General features: G+C 46.1%; 1 protein-coding gene across 1 annotated transcript in view; it reads right to left on the bottom strand.

The window, feature by feature from the left end:
- The window catches only part of CNGA3 (cyclic nucleotide gated channel subunit alpha 3), a 64,238-nt gene that overhangs the window by 8,839 nt on the left and 33,915 nt on the right, over positions 1-21,484 (bottom strand). The window contains exons 3-6 of the mRNA XM_017524070.2: positions 8,492-8,605; positions 5,985-6,164; positions 2,935-2,988; positions 355-471 (exon numbers count right to left, since the gene is read on the bottom strand). Coding sequence (XP_017379559.1) covers positions 355-471; positions 2,935-2,988; positions 5,985-6,164; positions 8,492-8,605 — 465 coding nt within the window. The remainder of the gene's footprint in view (positions 1-354; positions 472-2,934; positions 2,989-5,984; positions 6,165-8,491; positions 8,606-21,484) is intronic.

The raw sequence follows: 21,484 nt of genomic DNA on the forward strand, positions 1-21,484 counted from the left end.
TAGCAGCTTCCCCCTGCCTCCCCACCCTGCAGCATGTTCAGAACCGCCCACTTATGCCTCCAAAGAGCAGCAACTGCCCTGCATCCTCCTCGTACCACCCACTTGAGGGGGCCCCACAGTGCCGGAGCCTGGCTGTCCACTTGAAGCTCAGTTTCCACCCATGCTTCGGAGCACCCTGATGGTCCTCTTGGGAAACCTTCTATTTCTAAAAGGAGAAACTGAGGCACAAGAGCTAAGTGGTGGCCGTGAGGGACCCAGGCCTCAGGCCTCGTGAGTGAGAGTTGGAGCTCTGCTTCCTGGGCCTGGTGCTCTGGTTCCCTCCTTTCCGCTGCCCCTCCCACCCCTGTCGCCTACCTGCAAATAAGCAGACACCAGTTATAGAAGACGGGCAGGGCAATGGCGGTCAGCCAGCGATAGTACAGGTTGCTGGAGGGATCCACCACGAAACCATCCTTCTTCTCCTTCTTCTTCCTGGAAACACACAGACACAAACAGCACACTGTGCTGCAAGCCTGCAGTTTTGGAGGGTTTTAGAGATCCGGATTTGCTTAGAGACCGTAGGGCAATTTTAGGCTGAAGCCCAAGATGTGGCTGTCCATGACAGGGTCCTCTTAGTTTCAAGGGATTCACATTAGGAGTCCCTGTAGGGGAAGACAGGCTGGGAGGGAGGGTAGACTCTGGAGGTCCTTCTCTCCCAGCTCAGTCCCAGGAAGTCATGGTTGACTATAAGGTCAGGATGATGACGACTGGGCGCAGTGGCTCATGCCTGTAATCCCAGCACTTTGGGAGGCTGAGGTGGGCAGATCACAAGGTCAGGAGATCGAAACCATCCTGGCAATATGGTGAAACCCCATCTCTACTAAAAACACAAAAATTAGCTGATTGCAAGCTAATTTTGCAAGCTTCCTGAGGCCTCCCCAGAAGCAGAAGCTGCTGTGCTTTCTGTACAGCTTGCAGAACCTCAAGCCAATTAAACCACATTTCTTATGAATTACTGAGTCCCAGGCATTTCTTTATAGCAATGTGAGAATGGACTAACAGACTTGGCCAAAGTCACAAAGCTTTAAGGTAACTGAGTTGGGAAACAGATGTTCTTAACAAGTATATGTACATATAAAATATATTTGTCAGCCTATGTATTCAATATATATGCCCAGGAAGAAGATGGAAGTGTATTTGCCAACATGTTAAGAGGGGCTATCTCTGATGGTGGAATTCCATGGTTAGCATAGCATGAAGTGTAATTTTTGTGTGTATGCTCCTGTGTGCTTTTCCTGCTTTTCAAGTTTTCAGCAAGCATATTTCAATAAAGTGAATAGGAATAAACGTTATTAAAACCATTAAATGAAAAGAGCAAGGAAAGTTACCCCTCCTCTGTCCTCCAGGGTGACAGGAACTCGTCTGTTTTCAGCCACTGGAGTCTTAATGTCAAGACACCAGCAGAGGGCACTGCCCTCAAGCTTATTGGGTGAGCTTTGCCCTGCAGTTTAATCACATTGGGCTCAGCTTGCCTTGTGCAAGATATGTGGCCCTGGATTACAGGCCTCTTGGCCTTTCCTCTGGCTAACCAAACAGCTGAGGGCCTAGGAAGGACCCAGCACCACCCAGCTGCATCCCCAAATCCACCCAGCACTGCCCCAAAAGAACCCTACACAGAGCTGCAAAATGATGCTGGTTTTGGCTGGGAACAGTTTGATGGAGGAGGGAAAAATTATTCAGGACCAATGAGAGCAAGTGAAAATGACAGAAATGGAGTAGAAGAGTGGGGGAAGGTGTTCATAAATAATTACTTTTTTGTGCCCAGGTGTCCTTATTTTGGGACAGTTCCCAGTTTTGTCCCTTGGTTCTTGGCTTCAGAGTGGACCTGTGAAGCGAGCCCATTTATGGAAAGATTGAAGAGCCAGGTGCAGCCAATGCTGCCCACCTACATCCTTGCCCACACCCCAGCCCCAGGCCAAGGACACCTAGAAATCCCCAGGGCCTGTCCGTGGTTTCAGTAGCTGGAGCCTTTCCCTGCCTGAAAGACTTGATACTGTGGCTGCAAGGGTGTCTAGTGTCAGGTTTGGCTATAAGTTGAACACACATCACTCTAGCTATTGCTTTGTAGATAAAATCATCTCATTTTTCTTTATGGCTGGCATTTGGGTCTCTGGATTTGATGTCCAAGTTTATGCAAACAAAAGACATGCTTCCTTCATGGAGAGAAATAGAAAAAAGTTTTATCTGAGGAACAAAAAGAGAAATAACAAGAAAAACCCCTGGCACATTTCTCTGTCAATCGGAAGTCAAGAAATCGGCGTTTCTCGTTGGTATCATGATTTTCTCCTAATCTCCAAGTAAGCCTCCCCCTCCCCAATAGTGCCATACTCTTCCTAATCTGCCACCTTAGGATTTGGTGACGGAACGGAATTACAGCAGGTCACCCTCTCAAGAGGCTATTCTCTGGACATATTTAAATTGCCTTTTTCTACTGCTCTGATTATGCCACCAAATTGGCCCAAATTGGCCTTAAGACAAGGGCATTTCACTGGGACACAAGAGCCTAAGGTTGTAGAATAAAAAAATGCCTTTGCATCATTAAGGAGAATCTCCACTGTTCTGTCAAGGAGCTCCGGTTCTGCACCCTCAGATATATCGTGGTATAGAGTGCTAAAGCTGAAAGCATTTATCTGATCCAATTCCTTTGCTTCACAGATGAGAAAAATGAGAGCCAAAGAGATCAAACAACTTCCCTCCCCAAGAAATCATACAGACTTCATCCCTCCCCCACTTCTGTTCACAGGGATGGATTTCCAACGAAAGGAACAGGATTCTAAAATATTCTACTGGTGTTCTGGGAGCGGGAGCAGGAGCACTCGGGAGAGAGGCCAAATGAGGCTTCTACGGGGTGGCGGGCACGGGGCCTGGGGAGGGCTCTGCTGGGCTGGTACTTACTCCTCCTCCTTGTTGTTGCTGGTGTTAGTGTTGTGTTTGGCCAGGGGCCAGGCGCTGCAGGGAGGTAGAGAGAACAGCAAGGTTCTGAACTCAGATTCCATTCCTTGCGGCCATTTCTCCAGGGGATTACCATGCGCCCCTCCCCCCAACCCCACTGCTCCCAGCCTTTGCACTCACAGCCTGAAGAATACGGGGTGGTATTGTCAAGGCCAAAATGCTTTGTGATTAGTTAGATTAGGTAAAAGCCTTGGGGGAAGAGAGGGTGAACATGGCTAAACTGAGGCTTTTGAAAAAATGAAGATTCAGCCGTTTGAGTCCCTTCCAGCTTCCCTGCCTCACATTCCACTCAATTTCCTTCTGTTCCACCCTGGGTGGGGCTACGTGCCAGGCACTAAGAGTGGCACAGAAGTGGACCCCTGTGGCCTCTGCCCTCGGCACTTCCAGGCCTCTTGGGTGGAGGAGGTCTTGCACCTTTTGCCCAGGATGGAAGCAGCCCGCAGCTGGAGCAGCAGCGACTTGCTCCCTCAGCTGCAAAGGCTCTTCCAAATAGCTGGACAAGTAATTGAGCATAGGCAGGATTGCTGCTGTTTTCAGTTTATTTAAAGTTGCATTTTGCAGTTCTTCACGGTGTTCTATAGGAAGAGGTAGTATCTCTGTCTGCCAGAACACATTTTCGACATGGCTGGGTTAAGAAAGCCAGGCAGCCTCGCAGGGCACCTCACATGGCTGGGTTAAGAAGCAGACTCTTCACAGGAGACCACGGTGACTGGAGCCTGAGGCAGGTGACACCCCCACCTGAGTCCCGGGGCGCTTCTTCCACGATGCTGGATGTCCAGCCAAATAAACGCCAAATATGACCTCAGCTCATCCTGCCCAAATCTCCCTCTCCCCATCTAATATATGGCCATAACCGCTTATTTCTGGATTGGTTCTGCTCATCTGAAAATCTCCCAGGAACTGGAACCACCGTGGGATTGTGAAGAAGGGAAGGTTTGGCTCCGTGGGGTGCAGCGGCTGTATGTTCACCATGCCTCTGTGCCCTTAACCCCACAAAGCCAAACCCACACAGGAGAACTAGGACCTGTCTCTGTATACACTTGGCTTTGCAGTGGAGACTTTGCCTCCAGAAAAATTCAAAATCCTCACCCTCTGGAAGCTTTGCCGATTCACTGACACCATCCACACCACCGCAACCATCTGCCCATCCTGACCCTGCCCGTGAGTGATGGATCAGATGTCTGTGGGGTGGTTGGGGTCTGCCCTGGATGTGGTCCTAGCTCAACTCCCCCGTTCATCTGGTCCCACTGGGAAATGGACAGATAGTCTAACATTCATCTCTAAGGATGTAAGAAGGTAATTTTGTCAATTTAAATAAGGAAGTCTTTGCTTGTCCAAAAGGAATTAAACCAGTCAGGCTGGCTTGCTAAGAAACCTCTTCCCCCTACCCCCTCCATCTCCACTTTGACCTCTTTCTTACCTGTCTACCTCCTTGTCTTTCTGTCTCATGGTGCTCCCCGAGGGGACTGGATGCCCAGCCCTGGGAGCCCGGGACGTCCCTGCACTTCTCTGGGCCAGTGTCCAGGCCCTCTCCAGCCTCCTTCCCACAGCCCAGGAAACCCAAGGGTTTGCGGTCGGAACGCATGTGAAAACTCTGGCATTGCCAGCTCAGCCAGGGATTCTCATGCCTTTCCCTGCGTGTCCTAAAGCAGTCACTGGCAAGACGTGTCCTTGAGCTCTCATATACTATCTTAAAAATGATTATGCAGTTTGCCATCCCCTGCATAATCTATGACATACAAATACCCACTGTCACTCCACACAAATATGGAATTCAAATGGACACTCCAGAAAGAGCCACGGGTTTTCCCCGAGACTTCATCACCTTCCTGCCCCAGGGACCCTCATATGCCCATTTGAAAAGCCTCAAACCTGAACCCATCTTCTCCTCATTGACATAAAAGCAGATGGCTAAAAAGCTAGAGAAAACTCTAGCAAATTATATAGGGACTGTCTGTTCTGCAATAATCATGCTTATTTCCATCTTTACATCTTATAGATCTCAGCATTATCTGGAAGATAATGCAACAGAGTTTTTTGATCCCCCCTTCTCACCTTTCAGAAAGTAGTTTCTGGGCGAGAATCTACCTGTTTGGGAGGCTGAGGGGGGGTCAGCTTCCCCTCCATGTCTCACCTCTCCGTTCCAGGCAGACCTGAGTGTCCTAAAGAGACCCTCTATGCTCAGCGACAATTGATTCAACCTGTGCTGGCCCAAGGGTCTCTCTGCAGACCACCTGCTGGGGAGACTTTTCACCAACAAGAAGAAGGGGAGGCAGTGGCCCTGTGTCTGTGTGTAAGGGGGTGCCAGTCTGACTGCAGGTTTATCTCCCAGTCAGGGTGGGAGCGATGCAAGAAGATGTACAGAGGCCCGGGTTCTGCAGATCTTCCCTCCAGAAAGCCAGCACTCTCTCACCCCTCACTCTACTCCCACCATTGCGCCCTTCCCCACCTGGTGTTTCTCAACCTGATCTGGGACACCGATGACTCCCCTTGAAAATTCTGACCAACCTGTGGACCCTCTTCCCAGAAGAATGCACGTGTGTCTACACATAACATTGAGGGTACCATTTAGGCACTCCCCAGGGATCCTGCTATAAAAGGCCCTGTTTTTGAGCAAGATGGGTCACAGTGCAGTCTAGGATTAAGGTCCTTTGATGAAGAGAGATGGGTAAGGCCGGCATCCCCAGATGAGTTTCTGAGAACATGATTTCCAGGGGACCCTAATGAGAGCTCTGTGTAGGATGAGGTCAGCAGCCAAATGAGGCTGAGGGCTCTGGTTCAAGGGTTTCCTCTCCTTCAAGGCCTCTCGGACTCAGTGGCGGCTGTTAGAGCATGAAGTGCTACCCCCAGGGGAAACACTTTCTTCAGTGAACAGCACACGGGGATGAGGTTCCAGGTCACCTGTGCTGCAACCAAACAGGACCCACCAAAGCAGAGGCTTCCTGCCCAGCCCCAGCGGGCACAGGAGGGCCTTCTTTTTTCCTGTTCCTTACCTTCTCCCTCTGTCTTCTGGCTCCTGGATGTCCACAGTTGCCTGGGCGTTGCTTTCTTGGCTAGACACCTCCTTAAGTTCGGCTCCATGAAAACGATCCGGAAAAGAGGCCAGTCCCTGGTCCTGGTGGTGCACGTGCCTGGCGGCCCACCCGCGCAGCGAAAAGACGAGGCGCGACAACCTGGAAGGCGACACAGGCACTGAGCCAGGAGAGGAAAAGCTCCCCACCCCAACCTCCCACTCTTTCCCTCTCTCTCCCTCCCCCGACTCTCTGTCTGGAGGGTCCTGGCAGAAGCAGGGACTGCCAGCAGGGCGTGGGTGCTGGGAGCCTGTGGTCTAAGTTTGCATCTCGGCTCCATGGAGACCATTTATCCCCTTCTCCCTCCACCCTGCAGTCAGGGGCAGTGTGTCCCCGAAAGGGACACTCTCTTTATTATGATTTGCCCTTGTAGCACTTGGACGCTGCCTAAGGCACGATCCTTCAAATGAGGGTTAGCTCAATCCTTTTGCCCAATGGAGAGCCCTTTGTTATGACAGCCAAGCACAGGGAGAGTAAAGCAATGTGGGTTTTATACCATGACAACATCCAGAGCAAGCTTTTGATTTATTTGTTTGTTTATTTATTTTAAAACCCCTGAGATCTGATAATGCAAGGCTTAAAAGAACAGGCATCCAGGTACAACTTGGAGTCTTTTCCTAGTTTTTATCTTATTCATGTTTTCTTATACAAACTAGAGTTTTCTCCCCAGGCCTGGGAGGTTCCTTTGCAACTTGCCCTGAGCCCTCTCCCGGAGCCCGGCCCTGCCAGGACCTTGTCATGAGCTCCAGCACCTGCAAACGTAGTGCCAGTCCCCAGAGCGCATCTGAGCCTGCGCTGGCCCATGAGGGGCCTTTCCTTCGCCCTGCTGAAGACACCGCTGGTGTCTCTGCCAGAGGGGAGCAACGGGGAACAGGCCCAGAGGCTCCACTTTGTTTCTTGGCTTCTGGTTTCCCCGATTTGGCATCTGCAGTGCCTTCCCCTGGATGGAGTGTCCCGGCCAGAGTCTGTACTGAACAACCTGGAACTAAGCCATAAATTGTCACATACCTTGGCCCTTATCACACGCTTACAATCTTAGCCTAAGGGAATACATTGACTAAGAAAATGCCCCTGTAGACAGATGCTTACAGCTGCTGCCACAGACATACTTTGAGGTATCTGCCCAGCCCAGCCTCTCTGCTGCAGACACTTCCTGTACCCACACCCTTCCTCTGCCGAGAGGGTGCAACTGAGGTCATACTCCCTCCTCCAGCCTCAGACAACAGGACTAGGACAGACAACTGATGCACAGACAGCCACTCCAGCCCCTGCACTGAGAGCCACTCCAAGATGGGGTTGGGTGCTTCAACTCAAGGTCACATGGCGAAGGCTGTTTTCAGCCTGATGGGAACAGAGAGAGCCAGAACGGAGGGGACATGCTGAAAGAAGCACAAAGACCACAAAACTCCATGAGAAAAGTGGGAGGGGAAAGGCGGCTGCCTCCCCTGGTCCCCTCCCTCCAGCCCTGCTAGCTGTTTCCCTGAGATAGCTTGTGTTGCTGGCTTCCTATACCAGCCCTACTGAGTAGTTCTCCTTCTTTCTTATGACAAAGAACCTTAAGACAGCATTTTATTGGTAAAACAAAAACACTGAACATCACTTAAATGCCCAGCTGCAATGAACTAGTTAAATGAACAATGGTGGAGTAGCATCTTTCGTAGTGAAAAGCATGAAGAATAAGTAGACAAGTGAATTTCTTTTGCAGTAACCTTAAGTATGAAGTGTAGAATATATGACTACATACAACTCTGGCGTTGGAAAAAACAATATGGTGGAAAGAAATAATGGGCCTGGTGTTTGCTGAGCACCTGCCATGAGTTGTGGCTTGGCTCTGATGCAGCTTTCAAGCCACCTGCGGGGTAGCCATTGTTGGATGCATTTCTAGACAAGTCTTGAAAAGGTGAAATGACCTCCTCAAGATGGGGTACCTGTTGAAGCTGGAGTACGGATGTCATCAGAGGGAGGCAGCACTTGGAGTCCCACTAATCTTGCAAACAAATGCTTTTGCAAGGACAGCTGCCTGGGGTCCAGATGCGCATCTGTGAGACCCTGCCAGAGCTATTGCAGACTTCACCCTCATCACCCTCAGCACACCACCCAATCAAAGGCCTCCCACGGTTGGCTGCTCTTACCACCTTCTCTGGTTGGCTTTTTTTCCTGAATTCTTCTAAAACTGAGCAAGTACTTCAATGTCAGTTTTTATTAAGCAATTTCAGATAAAGGTAGTTTTTCTTAGACTTTTCTGAGCTCAGAACATCTGACCCAAGAGGAAATTACTCACTGATAGATTGTGGGCTGCTCTGCTCCTGACACTTTCATTTCCAAATCTTCAGCTCCACCCCCACCTAGCACTTCTTCCTGAGACGTCGCTACCTTCTTTCTGCCGAAGTGTCCCCCATGCAAGGTGGGTATTGAGTCTGGTCAGTTACCTGGTGAGCCCCTGGCTGGTGAAGGAGCCTTGCCCTGAGTCAGCCAGTCCTCTGGTCTCCATAGCGATCCCCGGCTGCAGCACAGACGATGTCTCCTCGCATGGCAAGTGGGCTCTAGAAAATCAGATATGCAGCAAGCAGAATTGATTTCAAGCTCATCTACCTCCTGGATACAGCCAGGAGTGAGATGGTCAGATGTCCTGTTTAATAGGGAAAGTCACCCTCACAGATCCTCATCCCAGGGGCTCCCCACTTTTGTTTGCCTCCTGCAGATCCTGGCTTTTGGGACAAATGTGGCCTTTCCTTTATAGCGAGGAAGGTAGCTACCATCCAGGGTTAGGTGAAGGGACGGGAAAGTGGCAGCACATGCTGGGGGGGGGGGCCCGGAGCCATCTCAAGCCAAAGTAGCTGCTTCCACAAAATGATTCTAGAACGAGGATTTTGGTTCCAACACTACTCTGCCTACTGAATTTCATCTTCTGAGGGCAAATTGAATACCTGCTCCTTAGGCCCTTCCTGATCCTCCCTTCTCACTGCGTGTGCTGCAGCCACACGCCTGGGCAGTGTCTTGTGGGCTTGTCTGGCAGCCTTCCTGGGAACCCACTGGTTAACACGAAGGCCCTGGAATACTGTACAGAACTGACCTGGCCTCTGTACACAGTTCAAATAATTTGTACAGTGCTTTCAAATGAGACTCCACTTCCCATCATCCCTTTCGCCAAACTCTAGGTTCTCTCTCCTTCTAAGCAGAGGTAAGGGGTGGTGCCTCCCCTGTGCAATCCGTTGTGGAAAGTGTGAGCCCAGAAAGGACAGGTGCCCTCAACTCCGTACGAGCATCAGTCGCAGCAGCAAAGTCTGGTCGAATTGCCTGGAATAAGACTAGGAATGTGTTTGGGAATATTTTCCTTTCTTTTAAACCTCCTGGGGCTGAAGCCTGATCAGCCTGATTAAAAGCCAGCCAGGCATTGGCCTCTAGGGATTTGCACTTCAGTCTATGAGTCTTGAGGAGCCCAGGCAAGACAAATTAATTCTATCACGTGACCTGTTCCAACCTAATCAGCCTTCTTAACAAGGAGGCAAGAATTAACACCAGGGAAAAGCTTCAGCCTCTCCCTGGTGATTGATTAGAAGTCAGAGTCCTTGAATCACAGTGGCCGGGCTGCTGCTTCCCCTCTTCTACAGATTCCTTCCTGCCTTCTCCAGCAGCAGGGAGCTGGCTCCCACCACCCAGTCTGTCTGGGCCATCCCTTGACTGCCCCACCTGCCCGTAGATTCTTCCCTCCGTCAGCCTCCCTATATTGAGGCTATGTTTTCTGCTGGAACCACAGGGAGTCCGGCAGCTTCATCTTCTACTTTTAATGACTGACAGGGACCTGTGTGGCATCTGGGTTTCCAGGCCAGTAACCCCCAGCTTACCCAGCCCTTGCTCCTGGGGGTCAAGTCTCTTCCTTATCGTGGTCCTTCTCCCATGAGCAAATTCCTGGGGTCTTGCTTGACTGGGCAGAGAGACTGAGGCCACCCTGCTGTGATTGGAGCCCATGCTGGGAAGACTTTGCTGTTTTGTGTGTTTTTGATGGTCCCCAGCTACCATCAGCAAAACCCCAAAGCAGTCTTGTAACACAGGCCGCCAGCCAGAGGACCCTGCCTTGTGCATGTGCAGTTACTTTTTTGGAATTAAGTATTGGACCTTCCCATTGATCTGAATCACTCAATGTTTTAGAAGACTTGGTATGCAGAGAATACACTCACCTTTCCTTTCAACATCATCCTACTCACAAACACAATACACAAACCACGTGCCATTTATTGACTCTTTACTGTTTGCCAACCACATGCACTTTACCATTTCAAAACTTGCTGTCATCCACTCCATGAAGCTGCCCTGTATTCTCCTATATGGCACAGATGAAAACGAAATTAATAGGACAGCTGAGGACTGAGCCCTGTGGCATGCCACTGGAGACACTGCTCTAATCCATACGGCGGCACTGTAGGCATGGCTCTTTTTTTTCCAAACCATCGGATTGAATTATCCCCTTATATTCATAAGAAACCCATTCTCATCTGATTTGTGTACACGTAAAAGACCCTGTCAGAGGCCCTGCTGCAGTCCAGAAGCTACGCTTCCCTTGCCCTCTTCATATTCTGTATACTATAAAGGTGGGATGCATGTTCCAATGCACCTAGGTTGGTTGCAGGAGGAGGTGGCAGAGGTCCTTGGGTTTGAGCAGCTGGCATGGGGGTGGCGGTGATGGCAGCTGATAGCTGAGTGGGGGCCCTGTCACAGCCTGTGTGCCTGGAAGATCTGGAGGCAATCCCAAGGATGGAGGTGTTCTGCCGCCACCAGCAGCTCCTCAGGAAGCTCTAGGCACCAAGCAGTCAGCCCAGCATTTTAGTGTAGCCTGGTTTCTGCTAATTGCATGAGGGCACATCCTGAGACCAGACTTATTTGCATTTGCAGCAAAAGAATCAGATGACATCAGAGCTGGTGGGTGGGTGAGGAGGGCAAAACCCACCCTGGATTACAAAGCAGGCCTGCAACCAGCAGCAGTGAGAGCTGTTGCATGTGAACAGGATCTATGACGCCCACTCGCGGGGAGGAGGCAGCGTGGAAAGGTGGCAGGTCCTGGTTTGAGTCCCTGCTCCAGCACCTGCAGGCTGAGTGTTCTGTGGATGGTCACTTACCCTCTCTGGGCTTAAGTTTCCTGATCTTCAGGAAAGCAAATAAAGCAAAAGTTGGCAATTTCATGTGGATTTCTGTGCCCTTAAAGGCACAACCAGCCATGAAGAACAGGGAGAGCCTTACATGATGCAAGTTCCAGGGGCCTGATGGGGGTCCTATTTCTTCCCTATGCCTCGTCCCATTTCTTTCTCAATGCCTGAAATTCTGCCAGATCAATGTCTTTCTTTTAGTTCTAGAGCTTTACCCGTATTAAATGCCTGGGGGTGTTTACATAGTAAACCCCGTTAGTTACTTCTTCCAGAAACTGATTTACCAGGCAGATGGAGGGAGGTGGGAAGTGGGGAGAGGAACTGAATGTCTGAGGTGACATTTGGAGTCTCCAAGGACACAATGAAAAAAGGGAGATACTTTTGGCAACTAATGCAAGAATGGGGAGCTAGAGTCTCCCTGGGAAATTAAGAGTCCTGGGGCCAGGCTCTGTCCTGCTTGTGGCTCCTGGAAGAGCCTGGGGCAAGGACTTGACAGGGCCTCAGTCTCTGTAAAATGAACAGACCAGACCACGACAGCCCTGGAGCTTCCATCCCACTTGCAGGCTGCTATTCTAAGATCTCATGTGGGGACGATGCCTTCCAAGGAAGGGGTCCCCTGAAGTTGGTAGCTGGCAAGAACAAGAACAACTAGCAGAACTGAGAGACTGCTTTGAGAGACAACATAATTTTCACCTTGTAAGGCTCAAGTTCTACGTTTATTTGCAAAGAGGAGTTAATGTTGGTAAGGTGAAGGTTTCTTGTCACTGGGTGAGGACAGGGGCTCCCATGAGAACTGGAACTGGTAATTAACTTTGCACTCGGTGGAGCATCTGGTGTTTTCCACCAAGATGGGTTTGGGGACATGAGAGTAAACAGAGGTGGCCTTTCAGCACAAGGCTGGGGAATATGACACTTAGTTTCCCCCTTCTCAAGCCCTGAGAAACTTGAATCATTGGAATCCACTGCTGTTGGCCACATGTGATGGGGCACTGAAACCAATGCATTTTTAAGCCTTTGGTCCTGGAGAAGTGGGATGAAAATTGTTTTCTTTGGTGATGATTGCTTTGGGCTCCACTCAGGGAGTAACACAAAAAGACCTTTCTTCTGTCAGACACGAACACCCGTGCCCCAAGGCTCATTCAAAATAGCTACACCAGAAGATGGATCCAGGATTTAAGGTGCCCTTGTTTCTAGTTGTTGTTCTCTGTCGCAGAGAATAGCCTTTTTCTATTACCTTATCCTCACAAATATGCCAGACAGCTTTTAAATAATTGAGCCAATTAAAAAGATCTAAGTAGAAATGAAAAACTCAAGACAATTTTATTTTTGGTATTTTCAGGGTGTAAAACGTTTTATTCAAATGAAGTGTTTTCATTCTTCCTTATGACTTTCCACTATAAAAATAATTCCAATAACTTAAAAACTGGGCCTCCAATTTGGTGAAAGACCTTGGTGCAGGGAGGTCTCAGGGGACAGAGACTTGGTCAGGCCTTCCTCTTGGGGGCACTCAGCGAGGGGTCACCCCCTCACACAGGTTGCCAGTGCAGGCTTCTTGGTATCACTGAAGATAAAGAGCGATTAACATTCGTGTACCCCAATTCTCAATCATTTATCTCAAAAATTTTCTGAGGGGACTGGAATTTCAATGTGAAGATGTATGGCTTGTCTAAAGACCATTCCTCCTCGCTCCAAAATAGTGATTTGAAACCTTAAAATTTTTATATGTATATGCCAGAGTCCTTTGTTCAAATAAGTCTCACATAGAGACCTTATCAGTGGATAGACAGATGTGGGGCTGGGCTGGGAAGCAGGGGAGGGGCTGGGTCCAGCCTCCATCCCTGAGGCCACTGTACCCCATCCTGAGTATGCATTGTTACTCCTTGGTGACTCCAAGGAACATTCTGAAATTTTCTGACTGTTAAAGCTACTCTTGATTCATAAAAAGGAGCAATATAAAACAATATAAAGTCAACTGATGACAATGAATGCAAGAGGCTCTAGGTGCCATCAGAAGGGACAAGAGAGATCTTTATGGGTAAGAGTGCTTGGGAAGACTCAGGGAGGATGTGAGCAGGACCCATTAAATGAATGCCATTTTGAAGGCAGAGTGGGGGAAGGAAGGAACAGTCCAACTGAGAGTAACAGTATAAAAATGGCCACCAGTAGGAATGGGAGTCATATATTCTGGCAGCATGAAGGAAATCAACTGGTGGAAGTAAAGACTTCATGTAATTGAAGGAGGGTGAGGAAGTGAAAGTAAGTAAGTTTGGCTAGGATACAATTTGAGTAGAGGTTTGAATCAAATTGAGGAATTTTGATTTTTGTTAGAAAAAGAAAATATTTGAAATGATTTCAGTGAAAATGGTGGAGTAAGGACTTCCATAAATTCTCTCCTTCATAAAAGCAGTGAGAAACCTAGAAAAAAATTGCCATAATCAGCTTTCAGAACTTTGGAAATTAACCAAAAGCTTATAGCATTCTAGAGAGCATTTATTCAAGACAATTGGCTGAATCTCACTAAAAACAGTGATCTTCATTGCATTTTAACTTCCCTTATTCCCATTCATCTCTTTTTAGCTCTATGGTAGTATTGAAAGATAGTATCCCACAATCAAGATAAAAACCAGCAGCCTGACAATCACCAGAAGACACAGAATAGAACTGGAGTTCCTCCAGAGCCTCATTCCTGGAAAATTGTTATTACTTGACTTGTCTGGTGGATACCTGGACCACCCTACTTGCAAGGCTGCTTTTATTTGTTCTGACTCAGAGCTCATCCAGGGAAAAAAATCTTTCTCCAAGAGCATTTATCAAAACTATTTAGAGGCAATTGTTCAACTTTGAGACTGCCTGAGGTAGAGATAACAGTTGGGGCAAATAATAGGCTAGAGAGTGAGATATCCATAGAGGGTTTGAAATCCTCTGATGTATTCTTGGGAATCTATAAGGCCACATTCAGATGTAGGCTGAGTGCATGCCAAGGGATCTACACATGATCAGTAAAGACCTGAGAAGTCCCTAAATTCTCACTTCTGATGACCCTGAGGCTCTGCGTAGGCAGGAAATGAAGGCTAAGGCAGAGTTGTTGGTTGTCTGGCTGAGTGAAGAAGGCATACTCCAACACAAAGGGTTTTTCAGACAAGATTGGATAAGTCTATTGGTTACAGGTATATACAATAATCCCTGTTCAATAACTAGCTTACCAATAAGCTAATTGACCAGAGATGTCAGTGGCTACACATGGCAAAGAATACAGACTTAACATAATTAGTTCATGAAAAGTCACCAAACAGAAACAACAAAAACCAACAAAATACCAATGCATGGGGAGAGTGTTGAATCAGATATCAAGAACAACCACATCATATAATTTAAAATATAAATTTTTAGCCGGGCGCGGTGGTTCAAGCCTGTAATCCCAGCACTTTGGGAGGCCGAGGCGGGTGGATCACGAGGTCAAGAGATCGAGACCATCCTGGTCAACACGGTGAAACCCCGTCTCTACTAAAAATACAAAAAATTAGCTGGGCATGGTGGCGTGTGCCTGTGGTCCCAGCTACTCAGGAGGCTGAGGCAGGAGAATTGCCTGAACCCAGGAGGTGGAGGTTGCGGTGAGCCGAGATCGCGCCATTGCACTCCAGCCTGGGTAACAAGAGCGAAACTCCGTCCCAAAAAAATATATATATATATATAAATTTTTAGAAAAAAATTTAGAGTTAGGCAAAGAAATAAGAAAGTATAGTCCTTACAAATGAAAAAAATAATCAACAGAAAGTGTCCTTGAGGAAGCCTAGATACTGGATTTATTAAACAAGGACTTTAAATTAGATACTTAAAATATTTTTAAAGAGCTAAAAGAAACTATGTCTAAATACCTAAAAAAGCATAAGAATAATGTCTTAATAGAGAATAACAAAGAGATATAAATTATGTATGAAAAATAAATAGAAATTCTGGAGTTGAAAAGTCAAAATAACCATATAAAATAATCATCAGAATTTAAAAGCAAATTTGAGAGAAAAAGCCTTCAAGATGGCTGACTAGACTGGTACTCATCTCTTCCACAGAGAGGAACCAAAATAGCAGTATATAATCACACTTTGAAGAGATTATCTAAGAAAGAACGCTGGAATTAAACAGAGAAGTGACGGGAAACACTGAAAGCAAAGGAGAGGGAAGTGAGGTAGCATGTTTGGCCAGGATTGGCTGTGAGTCTGTAGAAGCTCCCTAATGTGGGGAAAGGGTAAATGAGAGACCCCTAGAGGTCCACATCCTGCCACAAACTCCTATAATCCTAGCTATGGCAGAGCCCTTGGGCCCTAGAGTGCCCTAAAGCTAACATAAGGAGCTGCCTGAAGACCACATGAAGGCATTGCTCTAGAGAGAGCTCACACTGGGTTTCACAAATCTCTAGTCCTAAAAAGATACAGCATGGTGCCATTTTGAGAGCCCAGCCCTACCTGACTGTCCAGCCTTTGGGCTCAACAGCTTCTATATCTCCGTATCCCTGGATCCCCATTGCCCACAGCCACTACTGTTGAGGGGAGTGAATGGGAGCCGTGGGCAGCAACACTGTCCTGGCCTCCTCCCAACAGACAGGCAACTGTGCTATACACATGCCCTGAGGACAAATTCCACTGACCACAACTGCTGTTGCTCTTGGTGGCTGTGGGCTGAGGTGTAAGAGAAACTTGAGCCACTCAGCCACCTGCTTACAGTTGCTCCTACTAAAAGCAAGCTTGTCCTCCTCAGTGTCAGTCCTGCAGTGCAGCTGCTGCTGCTCCCACCTAAGCATTCTGCCAGTGACCTGGGGATCACCCCACCCCTCCTACCACACAAGTTTGGGGAGTCTGAGGGCAGGTCCACCTGACCTGCTGCACATTCCCAGTACCTGACCACACTGTCTGGGTGCCTGATGATTGCCCAGGTGAGTCCACCAGCATTGGCACTTGAACACTCCTCCCAGGGTCTGAGATTGAGCCCATTCACCCTACTGATACCAGCACAACTGGGGCATCCACATGCATGCACCAGCTGTGAGTCTGGGGATTGGCCCCCTCAGCCTATTGCAGCCATCACCAACACCAGTGCAAACAGCTTGGGTCCCAGAGGGTTGTCCTACTCCCACCATTGCTACTGCCATTGCTTATGCCATACCTACTGCCCAGGAGATCGAGAACCCAACTACCTGCCTGGCCCATTGCTGCCATTCCTAGCACCCAAGTAAGTCTCCTGGAGGCCCAAGCATCAGCCTACCTAAACCTGCTAACATTGTTGCTAGTATACACTGCCTCAAGGCCCAGGGACTGGCACACTTAGTTCACAAGGAACACAATGATTCTCCAATAAGAGATCCAAATAAAAAATAATTTAGTTTGATACTAAAGAAGTTCAGTGAGATAAGAGGATACCAAAAACAATACAAAGAAATTAGAAAAACAAATCAGGACATGAATGAAAAATTTATCAAAGAAATAGATATCATAAAAAAGAACCAAATAGAAAATCTGAAACTGAAGAATTCAGTGAATGAAATACAAAATACAATCAAAGGTTTAACAATAGAATAGATAAGGTAGAAGAAAAACTCTCAAAACTTGAAGACAAGTCTTTTGAAATAACCCAGTCAGACAAAAATAAAGAAAAAAGGATAAAAAAGAATGAAAAAGGCTTATGACTTATGATACACCATAAAGCAACGAAATATTCAAATTTTTGATGTCCTAGAAGGTAAAGAGAAAATGAAAGAGATAGAAAGCCTATTTAACAGAAAAGTAGATGAAGACTTCTAACGTTCACCAAGAGATTTAGGTATCTAGATTCAGGAGGCTCAAAGAAAACCAGATAGATACAATTCAATGTCTTCTTCATAGCACATGACAGTCAAACTGTCAAAAATCAAAGTCAATGAAAAAACTCTAAAACCAGCAAGAGAAAATCTGCTAGTCACGTATTAAAACCTCCCATCAGACTAACAGCAGATTTCTCAGCAGAAACCTTACAGATCAGGAGAGAAAGGGATGACAGGTTCAAAGTGTGAAAGAAAAATAGTGTCAGTCAAGGATACTAAACCCAGCAAAGTTACACTTCATAAACAAAGAAGAAATAAGTCTTTTCAAGGCAAGAAAAAGCTGAGGGAATTCATTACCACTTGAACAATCCAAAAAGAAATGCATAAAGGAGTCCTATGCCTGAAAGTGAAAGAAAAACTACCATAATGAAAACACATCAAAATATAAGAACCACTGGTAGATCAAACACACAAATATGAAAGAGGAAAAGATAAAGGAGCAGAAAGAATACTTGAAGAAATAATAACCCAAACTCCCCAAATTTGATAAAAACCACTAATCTGTAGATCCAAGAATATCAATGACATCATATAGAATAAACTAAAAAAGCTTCATGTCTAGAAATAAAATAATTAAACAGCTGATAGCCAAAACAAAGAGAAAATCTCAGAAGCAGCAAAGTAGAAGCTGGATTGCAAATGATGTGTAGTAGAGTAACAGCCAATTTCTCATCAGGAACCATGGAAGCCATAGGCAATGGGATGACATATTCAAAGTATTGAAATAAAACAACTGTAAACCAAAAATGTATGTCCAGCAAAACTAACTTTAAAGGTGAAGAAAATATTAAGACTGGCAGATAAAAACTGAAAGAATGTGTCACTAGCAAGTCTCTTGTGTAAGATATATTAAAGTCCTTCAGGCTAAAATTAAAGGCTATTAGTAACTGGATCTGCATGAATAAATAGAAAGCATTAAATATTGGAATATAAAAGACAGATACATACTTTTATTTGTAACCTTTTTCTTCTATGTGACTTATGGGAAACTGCATAGAATAGTAATTATAAACCTGCATTTTTAAATACATGCAGTGTATAAAGATGCAATTTGTATAACAATAACACTACAAAAAAAAGAGATGATAGAGCTATGTAGAATTAAGTTTTTTGTATACTATTAAAACCAAGTTGATATTAATTTAAACTAGGTTACTATAAATTCAAATGTTCATTATAATCTCCAGTGGAACTACTAGGAAAATAATTGAAAAAAAATAGTGGCTGTTGCCAGTTCTACTCAAAATTTGACTGGAGGTGTTAGCCAGGACAGTTGGATAAGGAAATAAAAAAATAAAAGACATCCAGATTGGAAAGAAAGAGGTGAAACTATTCACAGTTGATGTGGTCGCTTTTTGTAGACAATTCTAAGAAATTCACAAAAAAATTTAAAGTTATAAAAATGAGTTATAAGACTGCAGAATGAAGGATCAACATACAAAAATTAATTGTATTTAAAAAAAAAAAAAAAAAGCTACTCTTGCCTCCGTAAGACAAAGCATAGCTCTCTCATAAAGGAAGCACTCTTTATGTCTCTCATTTTGAAATCTCTGTGGTGTTTTCATGAGATACTGTATTAATCTGTCAATTTACCATGTGAATGATGGGGCCAGGGCCTGAGCGGAGCCTCGTAAGCCTTGGCTGATGGTCAGGCTGAGACAGCAGGGCTTGGACACAGGCAGGAAATGGCTGATCCAGATGCCTGGTCCACTGGAGCTAACTTAGGTCAAGGATAAGAGACCAGAGAAGGTCCACAAGAAGAAGTAATCATTTCCAAGACCAGGAGTGAGAGTCAACTGGGCACTTAACCGCACAACAGGGACTGTGCCAGGACCTCTGCGTTCACATCTGCTGTAACCTCACCACAATACTCGGAGGGCAATACTAATACTGATTCATTTTGTGGATGAGAAAACTGAGGCTTGGAGCCATTGAGCAACTTTTCATAGCAGGACAGTTGCAGAGCCAGTGTTCAAACCCAGGCAGTCTGACCACAAGCCTGTGCTGTTAACCATCATAATGGTCGCAGAAAGTGCCAAGGAAGGAGAAGGGAGGACTTTTTCTCACCTATGCAGATGACAGATAGCATTGTCGAAGGGCATTAATTCAGAGCCCCTAATCACGTGGCTGACCCTAGAGCATGCTGTGACCCCTGTCAGTGTGCATTCCAGAGTGAGCTTGCAGGGAGTCTGCTAGAAGCCAGAGGCCAGTGGCTGGTATTAGCATGGCTTAACGACCTAGCAATTCATTTTGCAAATGGTCATCTTCTAAGAGGCCTTGTGAGCCCTCCTGAACAGGCCACAGGTCAAGCTAGGCTTGGAGGTCACTGGCCAGTGCAGAGTCAGGGCACGTCAGCAGCACCACAGTGCTGTCAAGTCAAGCAGACATTGTGGGCAGGAGCCGCAGCAGCCTGCAGACCAGACCTGCCTTCTTCTGGGTGCCTACTCCAGTGAGTATCTCACTGGAAGGAGCCAGACCGAGACCCCGTTACTGCCTTCTCTGCCTTACAGAGTCCGGAAGCTCCATGAGATGTTTGGGTCATGCCCCACTGTAGGCAAGGGGGTACAAAGAGGAAAAGTTTCATTCTGCTTCAAAATCTTACTGCTCCTGACAGCCTCTGTCCTTCTCCCAAGGTCTTGGGCCCAGGATCTCAGGATCCTGACATTTTTTTTTGAAAATGGGAAAAGGCACTCCACATTTTTATTTCATAGCACTTTAAAAACAAAACTCGTCATCATGAATATCTTCTCTGTTTATTTGAGATGCACGGAAATCTCTTCAAAAACTAAATGAGTCTCTTGCCAGCTTTCAACTCAGGATTGTCTTTCTCAAGGACTTGGGAGGCTTTCTTCGAAATGGAATCCTTAAAAGCGATAGCTTTTAAAAGAGAGTACAATTCTAATTTCAGCAATTGCCTGGCTTGAAGTCACAAACCTACCATGAGTCATAAACTATGAGAAATTGATTTCCTGTGGTAAATGCATGCAGTACTCTTTATTGCCTTCTGACTGCTGCAAGACATTTTTTTTAAAGGGCTCTTTCTTTCTTTCTTTCTTTCTTTTTTTAAATTGTACTTTAGGTTCTGGGGTACATGTGCAGATCATGCAAGACTGTTGCATAGGTACACACATGGCAAGGTAGTTTGCTGCCTTCAACCTCCAATCACCCACATCTGGTATTTCTCACCTTGTTATCCCTCTTCACCTACCCCTAACCCCTCCCAACTGTCCGCAGTGTGTAATGCTGCCCTCCCTGTGTCTACATGTTCTAATTGTTCAACACCCTCCTATGAGTCATAACATGCGGTGTTTGGTTTTCTGTTCTTGTGTCAGTTTGCTGAGAATGATGGTTTCCAGATTCATCCATGTCCCTATGAAGGACATGAACTCATCATTTTTTATGGCTGCATAGTATTCCATGGTGTAAATGTGCCACATTTTCTTTATCCAGTTTATCATTGATGGACATTTGGGATGGTTCCAGGTCTTTGCTATTGTAAACAGTGCTGCAATGAACATACATGTGCATATGTCTTTATAATAGGACAATTTATAATTCTTTGGGTATATACCCAGTAATGGGATTGCTGGGTCAAATGGAATTTCTATTTCTAGGTCCTTGAGGAATCACCACACTGTCTTCCACAATGGTTGAACTAATTTGCACTCCCACCAACAGTGTAAAAGTGTTCCTATTTCTCCACATCCTCTCCAGCATCTGTTGTCTCCAGATTTTTTAATGATCACCATTCTAACTGGCGTGAGATAGTATCTCAATGTAGTTTTGATTTGCATTTCTCTAATAACCAGTGATGATGAGCATTTTTTCATGTTTGTTGGCCTCATATATGTCATCTTTTGAAAAGTGTCTGTTCATATCCTTTGCCCACTTTTGAATGAGTTTTTTTCTTATAAATCTGTTTTAGTTCTTTGCAGATCCTGGATATTAGCCCTTTGTCAGATGGGCAGATTTCAAAAAATTTTTCCCATTCTATTGGTTGCTAATTCACTATAATGACTGTTTCTTTTGCTGTGCAGAAGCTCTGGAGTTCAATTAGCTCCCATTTGTCTATTTTGGCTTTTGTTGCTATTGCTTTTGGTGTTTTAGTCATGAAGCCCTTGCCTATGACTATGTCCTGAATGGTTTTGCCTAGGTTTTCTTCTAGGGTTTTTATGGTGTTAGGTCTAATGTTTAGATCTTTACTCCATCTGGAGTTAATTTTAGTGTAAGGTGTCAGGAAGGAGTCCAGTTTCTGCTTTCTGCACATGGCTAGCCAGTTTTCCCAACAACATTTATTAAACAGGAAATCCTTTCCCCATTGCTTGTTTTTCTCAGGTTTGTCAAAGATCAGATGGTTGTAGATGTGTTGTATTGCCTCTGAGGCCTCTGTTCTGTTTCACTGGTCTATGTCTCTGTTTTGGTACCAGTAC

This window comes from Cebus imitator, unplaced genomic scaffold (genome assembly GCF_001604975.1).
Source record: "Cebus imitator isolate Cc_AM_T3 unplaced genomic scaffold, Cebus_imitator-1.0 Scaffold31, whole genome shotgun sequence".
Lineage (NCBI taxonomy): Eukaryota > Metazoa > Chordata > Mammalia > Primates > Cebidae > Cebus > Cebus imitator.